General features: G+C 54.3%; 1 protein-coding gene across 2 annotated transcripts; it reads right to left on the bottom strand.

Moving 5' to 3' along the window:
• Nucleotides 1–1,467: 1,467 nt before the first annotated feature.
• Nucleotides 1,468–7,327, bottom strand: Mrgpre (MAS related GPR family member E). 2 transcript variants are annotated; one of them, XM_026781738.1, is made up of 3 exons: nt 7,041–7,327; nt 6,070–6,231; nt 1,468–4,621 (listed from the first exon to the last, which is right to left on the bottom strand). In XM_026781738.1, the coding sequence occupies exon 3, from the start codon at nt 4,551–4,553 to the stop codon at nt 3,624–3,626; it is 930 nt and encodes a 309-aa protein (XP_026637539.1). In that variant the 5' UTR covers nt 4,554–4,621; nt 6,070–6,231; nt 7,041–7,327; the 3' UTR covers nt 1,468–3,623. The 2 variants fall into 2 exon arrangements, with proteins under 2 accessions (XP_026637539.1, XP_005351646.1); XM_005351589.3 differs by lacking the exon at nt 6,070–6,231.
• Between the last annotated feature and the right edge of the window lie 1,507 nt (nt 7,328–8,834).

Below are 8,834 nucleotides of genomic sequence, written 5' to 3' on the forward strand. Positions count from 1 at the left end.
GGTCCCCGCTGCTGCTTTGCCGGACCCCTCTGGTCTCCGCCGCTTGCCTCTGCCTCCACGCCGGTCCCGGCCGCTTGCTTCTGTCGCCGCCGGTCCCCAAGAGCCTATTTTTGATTGCAGCGCTGTGTTGCTCCACTGCCGCCGCGACTGCGTGCCGCCGCGACTGCGTGCCGCCGCGACTGCGTGCCGCCGCGACTGCGTGCCGCCCCACTTTTTTTTTTTTTGTGGACCAGCCTGATCCTAATATCTAAGGACCTGGTTGAGGGAAGAAGTGTCCACAGGAGGATAAGAACCCTAGAAAGAAGGAGGGGGATGGGCTCTGCATCCAAGCCTGTACTTGTTACCATAAACCAGTACATGAGAGTCTCTAGAAGTTAGCTTGCTCTGGAAGGGGTCTTTCAGCATCAGAGAGGACTCTAGAACACAGGATCAGAGCTATAAGGAGTTGTGAAATGCACAGCCCTAGAAACAACAGGAGGCAGAGGCCAGGGGAAGGCAGCACCTTCTGAGAGGGAGAGATAGGTGAGGCGTGGGCTAGCAAGGCCCTCACCGGTCTTGGGAGAAACACTGTTATTAGTATGCAGTAGGGTGGAGTGGGCACTAGGGTGTTATCTCAGGCCACTGACCACTAGGTTGCTGTCCCTGCTCAACAAACTATATTCTTATAAACATGGGCTGGGCTCCTCCGTGCTCCCTGTGGGCCATTGAAGAGAGCAGGCTTACAATGGCTTCCAAGAATGTCTGGCTGATCCAGTGGTGACATCACAATGACATCTTGTTCCTGAGAAGTCTGTATTCCCAAGTGGCTCCTGTGTTTCTGGATCCTGCAGTGGGTAGGCTACGATGGATGCCAGCCTGGCCCCCTGGCCAGTTCTCCTAGGACCTGGGCCTCTCAAGGTCTGACTTTGCCTAGAGGCCCAGGGAAGGGGAACTTGGGTAACCTTTCTTCAGGGTCACACTGGGTGGGGGTGGAGTAAAAAATGGCTGGGGGTCTTTTTTTGAGGCCTTTGTTGCTCTGAGGGCAGAAGGGGAGTTTTGGGCAGGATAGGATGCAAAGATAGGATGGTCTCTTGGCAGAAGACCAAACAGGCAGACCTGAGCCCAGAGAAGAGCCATCCAGTCCAGGTCATTGGAACAGCCTAGGGGTGGTAGAGTGGACCGTTTCATATATGCATTTGGGGATCTTTGGGAAGAGTTCACTACACATGAAGTCCAGAGGAGAATTTTGAGGTGTTCCAAACCCATCCAAGGAAGGGTGTATCCTGAGAGACCCTGATGTGTCTGTACCCCAGGGTGGCTAAGGGGTCTGTGTGTGTAAGAGACATGGGCACCTAGGGTGGGCTATGACACTCCAGCCAGCTCTGGCCCAACAAGGCAGACAATGTATGTACTAGTTTGCTTTTTGTTGCTATGATAAATACCATGAACTAAAAACAATTTGGGGAGGAAAAGGTTTATTCAGCTTAGACTTCCAGGTCACAGTCCATCACTGGACATCCGTCAGGGCAGGAACTCAAGCAGGCCTGAGGTAGGAAGCATGGGGCTTAAAGAACCGACGTGCCCCCAGGCTCATGCTTAGTTAGCTTTCTCTATAACCCAGACCCACTCGCCTAGGGGTGGTACTGCTCACAGTGGGCTGAGCCCACCCTCATCTATTAGCCATCAAGAAAATGCTCACAGGTCAACCTGACCAAAAAACATTTCCCTGAGATTCCCTCAGACTCCGTACTGCATCAGGCTGAGTCTGTTCCATGTTCAGGGTTGTCTCAAGCAGACACAGGACTCTCTGGACTTCAGGGCCGCAGAAGGGCCTTCCAGCATCACGGACAGGCTCTGGGCTAATGCATAGTTGGGGAAACACCTGTAAGGCTGGCTTGGATTTTCCCCCGGGGAGAAGTGGGTGTCCAGAGGCTGAAAACTGGATTTGTGGACAGGCTACTTCCCTTCATGCTCTCTGTTCCCCAAGCTGAAGAACTGAGGTTGAGAATTCTGTCCTAGAGGTGGACAGGGAAGGACCTCATGGGGGATGGAAGGGGTTTTTCTGGAAGAGGAGGACCAGCCCCTGTAAGCTCCTGGCCTCCTGGGATCCCTTCATCTAGACTTGCCAGAGCATCTGAGGGGAAGACATCATGCCACAGGATGCAACCCAACGCAAGCTGAGTGGTTTGGGGAGGCAGAGTCGTCAGTTCCAGGATGCCAGGCAGGGTTCTGCCATCCTTGTCCAGACTCGGGTACAAGTTTAATCATGACAGAGACCAAATGTCCCTCAATCTGTGGGCCTGGTCCAAGTCAGAATTACACCCACTCAGATGTCAAAGGAGGTCAGCACATCATGGATGTGGGCCTGAAGTGTTGATGATGTAATAAAATCCTCTCGGGACTTCCTGGACACGACTCCAAACACTGTGTGTGTGTAAACCAACTGACTGGGTTCCATATAAGGGTGGCATTAGTGCAATGACATGGGTGGTGGCAAGCTCTGGCTCTCAGCCACCTGTCCCTGGATTGGTGGGCTTCCATTCATCTCTGTGTCCCTGGCCAGGCAGGAGCTCAATCATCTGTTGTGGGGTGCAGCCAGGCTGCTTCCTCAGAGGAACCCTGCTAAGTAGATCCTGTCCAGGATGGGATAGGGGTAAAGAGGTAGCATGTGGGGGCAGGGAAGGAGGCAGGAGCTGTTTGGGCCCTGAAGCTCTGGGCTCTGTCCTGCTAGACAGAGGTGCTTTGGGTGTCTCTAGAGCTGAGAGGGGCCTTGTTAGCCACGGAGAGCTTCACTTTGAGATTGAGAGCCAGGACCACCAACTTTTCTGAAGTGTTGGGTGAGGTTTGCATCATCATCCAGTGCTCTCTCTCCTACACATCCCCCTCTGTGCTTTGCTTTTTGAGATGGGTCCCCTTTAGCTTAAGCTGGGCTTGCACTCTGTTTTCACTGCACGTGCCCATGTGTGCAAGTGTGTGTGTGTGTGTGTGTGTGTGTGTGTGTGTGTGGACCACATGCATGAATTGACTGCAGAAGCCAAAAGAGGAAGACAGATCCCTGAAACTAGATGTAGCAAGGCAGGCCTTGGTTTTACAACCCTGCTCCCCGCACAGCAGCTTGTCAGACAGCTGGGATATCAGGCCTGTGCCAGTTCTGCTTGGTCCCTGACAGGCTTTGATCTCTGACTGTGGTGTGGGGTCAGGAGGATGCCTTCTGCTGTAGTTCAACCACTGAGGACTCCCAAGCCACTTATTCCCCTGTACCTAACCAAGCGTCCAATTTCAGCACCATTTATTCCACGCTCTATAGCTAAGAGGATGCTGATAGTGGAGGAACAGGCGCCCACCACTATGACTGACCTATCTCTTCTTGCTGTAGCCGTGGGGAAAGGGAGGCTATGGAAGCAGCTGTCATAAGGTGGTCCTGGAGTTCTGCCTAATATGCACAATCCCAGGCCCTCCACAAAACAAAGATCACCCTCTGTCTGCCCCTTCCCAGCATCCTCCCAGGGCACACACAGGCTGGGTCATCAGCAAAGATGTCCCTCCAGGGTCTTACTGATGGAGCTCTGATCCCAGCTCTTAACCTATACCAGGCAGTTCCCCTGGCCCCCTTGGGTCGGAGCTGCAGTTGTGATCCACTGGGCTTAGACAGTCATGTCTACAAGTCCCCCTTGGGAAGCCTCTCTCACAGCCCCCAGCTCAGCCTCATCTCCCAGTGCCCGCTGGAGCACCAGCCGGAGGGGTTCCTGCAGCCTTTGGCCAGGTGTGCTGCCCAAGAAAAAGTAGATAGCAGGCTTGGCCGCACTGTGCACACTCGCCATGAAGAAGCTGAAGTGGTAGAAGTAGAGGGGAATGTGCCAGAACAGGTTCTTGGAAAACCAAAAAATGCCAAAGGGCAGACCACAGAAGAGGAAAAGGAGGACAGCTAGCAAGACTAGGGTGGGGAAGCCCCGGGGCTGGTGCCTCTCTGGACCACACTCCACTCGCAGCAACAGGATCAGGCTGGTCACACACATGGCACAGCACAAGGCAGTCAGGAGAACTGCCACCACCAGCCACAGCATCCCACACAGGTGGTAGCTGGGTGCGCCAAAGAACTGGGTGCAGGCCCCGCTCAGCAGCAGGTCCAGCAGCAGGCAGAGCACCCAGATGAGTGCGCACACACAGGTGGTCAGGTACCGTGGACGGCGGCACAGGTACCAGGCGGGGAAGAGAGTGGCCAGACACTGCTCTGTGCTGATGGCCGCCAGGAGGCTCAGGCCCACGATGTAGCAGAAGAATCGCAGCATGAGCAGGCTGATGTGTACGAATTCCGGGAAGTTCAGCTGGTCCGGCAGCAGCTCGGGGATGATGGTGACCATGTGGCAACAGAGGAAGATGAGGTCAGCACAGGCCACATCCAAGAGATAGATGGAGAAGGGATTTCTATAGACGTTCTGGTTGAGCAGCCAAAGGGCCACGCCGTTGCCCAGCAGCCCACCCAGACTTAGGAGCTCGGTGAGGACCAGGATGGTCAGGTTGAACGCCATGTCCTCCTGGGTTCTGGGAAACTGTGTGTGCACTCTCAGTGACATTGTGGAGCGAAGGTGACCACAGCAGAGCCCGCAGAAGTCTGTGTTACGTTTTCTCTCTCCGGACACCCCTGCAACCGTAATGACACTGACTTAGGAACATGAGCCTGTCCCTGCCCACATCTGAGAACTCAGGTAGCCAGGGAATCATAGGTGACAGAAATGATGACACCCACTGGAGGAGGTACCCACCTCCTATATCTGTTTTATCACCCCCCTATCTGTCTGAAGCATGAAGTGGAAATGTCCGTCTTCCAGAGCCCTGTTCCAGGAGCCTACTAGTACTGTTCACTCTGGACTTCCCTGGAGGGGCTGGATGGCCTGGAACACAGGGAGAGGAAGAGAAGTCCAGATTTGATGGCTCCCTTTGTACAGAGAGAAGGGGAGCTGGAGGCATAACTCTGAGGACCTGGAGGCCCCCTTGTGTTTGTCATCAGCATGAAAAGCTCTTTAGTCTTTTAGGCTTTTCTGGAGCATTCCATGAGGGTGTGTTGCCAAATGGCTCTGGACCCTCTAGCTGACTGCCATCCCGTGTAGGCAAGGGAGACCCAGCAACTGTCCCTCTCCCTTGGCCATATGCCTGCAGCCTGTGACAGTACTCCAGTCCTTCAGGGACTAGGGAGGCCCCTCCTTTTCAAATGCCACTCACTTGTTCCTCTCCTTCCCTGAGGGGGAAAAGGTACTTGTTTGAGGGTGACGCTGGACAGGCTCATCTGCCTTCCGTGCCTGAGACAGTGGCTCACTGCATGCTGGAGGGTGGGGCCAGAGAGGAACACAACCCTGACCCAACACAGCTGTGGCTCTGACACTGAGGCCACCAAACTCCAGACCTTAGCAAAACACACATCCTGCCAGCATGGCTACCTGTCCCTCCCATCACCTGCGGTTCCCTGTCTACCCCAGCACCTATGGCCATCTGTCCCATCCTTCCACCTGTGCTCATCTGTCCCCATCGCTATCTTCAGCCTTTCCTTGTTCTTTGGAGAGATAGGGCAGGGCTTTGCCTTTCCCCAGAGTCTAGCTGGAGTCTTCTTCCTGTCTTGGTGTGGCTAGCCACCTCGTCTCCTTTGGGAAGAGCATGTCAGTCCCTAGGTGGAGATTCAGGACTCCATTTCTAGCTATGTGTTCCATCCTAGCTCCCAAAGCACTGGGATTCCTGCGGGGGCAATGGGCGGGAGTATTGGTGGTGCTGTGGGGGTGGGTGGAGTCTAGGTAGTGGTGCTGGGTTCTCTAAAGTACCATCATCCTGTGACAACCAGCTGGGTGGCCCCTGAACCCACACTTCACAGAGTGAAGCACTATGTGTGGCCGGGAAACTGCTCTTACTGATGGGGTGAGCCAGTGTTTCCACACCTAGGCAGCCTGGATGGGTTGCCATGGTCAAGGGGGAACATTCAGAGGTGACACCCCTGACACAAGACCCCCTCTCAACTACTCAGTTCCACACAGCCATGCACTGAGTTGGTTCCGGGACCCTGGGGAGGCTCAGACTCTGAAGGGCCAGGTGGTCTTCGCTAACCTTGAGGTTCTCACCATGGCGCTGCAAGCTCCCTCCTCTCCTTTCCTGGGCTGAATTCCTGATGTCTGTACTTGAAAGGGCCTGTCTGTGTACCAAGGGCCTCAATGTCAGCTAGGGACAGGGGCTAGGAAGGGCACAGCCCCGCCTGACCCCAGGGAAAGCCTGGGAAGGAAGGGAGAGGAGAGAGCACATGACAAGGGAGAGGAAGAGGAGAGGGACGGAAGTGGGGAGGTGAACTGAGAACAAAAGCTGTAGCCACACCAGCTACATGATAACAACAGCAGCAGTTTAGGAGTGAAAGGCAGGGCAAGGCTTAGCCAGGCCTGGCCATTGTCCTTCTCCCACTAGAAAGAACCCTGTGGGGGCTGTGTATGGGGTCACCTGTCCATCTGGAGGTTGTGGGGCAGAATCTCAGGGCTGGGTGGTAGGAAGAACTAGATTACAAACTCTGTGGGTAGAAGGGAGGGGATGGAGAGGGAGGAAAACATCAATGGAGGAGAAATGGGGAGGTTCCCCCTGGAAACACAGAAGGTTGGGATAGGACATAGGTGTGGCTCTGCCTTCTACAGATTGGCATGGAGTCCCCCTTGCCCGGGCTCTGCTCTGGCTGGGGACAGTGAGGATTTAGGAACAGTGCCCAGGTGACTGTCTCCTGAGTCTCCTGTACTCTCCATGGAGTAAGATCCACCCTCCTCTCCCTCAAGGGACACAATGGCACACATAAGGGACCTGATAGGACAGGAGCCTCACCACAGGTGGAGGAAGTGCTGTTTAACTCAGCTGCCCTTCTGGTGTGGCCCAGAGCTGCCTGCAAGCCAGATGACCCAGCCCAAGTCAGAGGATGGAGGCTAGGCCCGCCAGGCTCATGTAGCTGCCCCTCCCCCACCCGCCCAGCTGCCGTCCCCCACTGCCCAGAGGACACCCAGCTACTGGGCTGCCGCAGAGCTCTTCCTTGTCCCCTGGCTGCTCACCGTTCTGGTCCTCCCTGCTCCACCCTGGGCCTTGGAGGGAACTGTCCTGGCCAGACCAAGGCTCTGGCCGCTGCTGGAGCTACCAAGCTGCAGGCGGGCGCTCCGACTCAGCGTCAGCCGGCTGGCTCCTCAATGTCACATGGTGTTGGAAAGGATAGGGTAGGTCAGGAAAGAGCCTCTCTGGGGACCTTGCTCTTAAGCTGAGCTCAGTTACTGGCCAGGTATGAACAGCAAAAGAAAGCCAGCTCCTCCCTGTCAGCCTTCCTGGCAAGCCTGGCGCTCAGAGGAAATCAGGATAGCTCAGGGGAGCCTGCTGAGCATCGACACGCCCAGTAATGACCTCACAGGCTCTCCTGTCTAGACTCAGACACCCAGGGGCCTTTTAGAGACCATTCGCTCTACTGATGACACAGAAGGACCACCATGTGCCAGACAAGGTCTAACAAGCTTGTCTCTAACAAGCAGAACATGGAGGCTGCTGGCCCCTGCAACTCCAGGCATCGGGGCTGTGGCAGCCCAGGTTGTGGCAAAGGCAGAGATGTTGAGCCAGTGTGTACAGTCTCCAGCAAAGAGGGGACCAGAAAAAGCTTTGTAAGAGTGAACTTTAATAATTAGGAGCTCTCTGATTGTCTTAAAACCACGGGTCACTGATCACAGCTGGTGTGCAATGAGGAAGGGCAAGTGCATGTTTTAGTTCCAGGGTCTCCAGAAGGACAGGCCCCAGTGACTCTTCCTCACCTTAGTATTGTGGGGGAAAACCTTAGACTTGTGGGGGAGTCTCAAGAGGAACCCCAAAATTCACCAAGTATAAATGGTTCCCATGGCAATGACACCTGTGTTCCTGCCCTTTGTGGAGCTAAGCCAGGACAAGTGTCTGACTATGGTAGTGTCCCTTTAGAAACCTGGACTGCAAACCTGACACCGTGGCAGCACCCTTCATGATCCCAGGGTGACAGTCACATTTAGGAGATCACGGTGTCCTCTGACTGCTAGCATCTGCGTCCCAAGGGCACCACCTGTTGGGATGGCTCCAGGCTCCATTCCCACCTGCTTCTCTGACGCTGGAATGCTGTACCACAACTCTGCAAGCTGCCTCTGGCTTTGCTGGACAATCCCTGGGAGGCCCTGCAAACAGGGAGCGCTAGAGAGGTCCAGGGCAGGAGCGGAGAAGGGTTCTCTCCGGCTTTGTAAGTGCACATCTTTTGTTTGTTTGTTTGTTTGTTTGTTTGAAATTCTCATTTATTCCAACTTGGCTTGAACTCTTTACGTGGCCGAGGATGACCTGGAAACTCTGATCTTCCTGACTCCACCTCCCAAGTGCTGAGATTACAAACCAAGGTTAGAGGTCTGTGCCGCCACACCCTGCTCACGTGGTTCTGGGAATGCAATCAGGGCTTTGGTCCTGCTAGGCTGAAGCTCTGCCGCCTGAGCACCATCCCAGCCCCACCTCACGTTTTGAACCCTTTTTTTCTTTTATTTTTATTGATTTTATTGAGCTATACATTTTTCTCTGCTCCCCTCCCTCCGTCTCCCCTCCCCTTCAAACCTCTCCCATGGTGCCATGCTCCCAATTTATTCAGGAGATCTTGTCTTTTTCTACTTCCCATGTAGATTAAATCCATGTATGTCTCTCTTAGGGTCCTCATTGTTGTCAAGGTTCTCTGGGATTGTGAATTGTAGGTTGGTTTTCTTTGCTTTATGTCTAAAAGCCTCTTATGAGTGAGTACATATGATATTTGTCTTTCTGGGTCTGGGTTACCTCACTCAATATGATGTTTTCTAGATCCATCCATT

Source organism: Microtus ochrogaster, chromosome 8 (genome assembly GCF_000317375.1).
Source record: "Microtus ochrogaster isolate Prairie Vole_2 chromosome 8, MicOch1.0, whole genome shotgun sequence".
Classification (NCBI taxonomy): Eukaryota; Metazoa; Chordata; class Mammalia; order Rodentia; family Cricetidae; genus Microtus; species Microtus ochrogaster.

Excerpts from the sequence above, each read along its gene's own strand:
- Mrgpre (XM_005351589.3), bottom strand. The coding sequence starts at position 4,553 with ATGTCACTGAGAGTGCACACACAGTTTCCCAGAACCCAGGAGGACATG.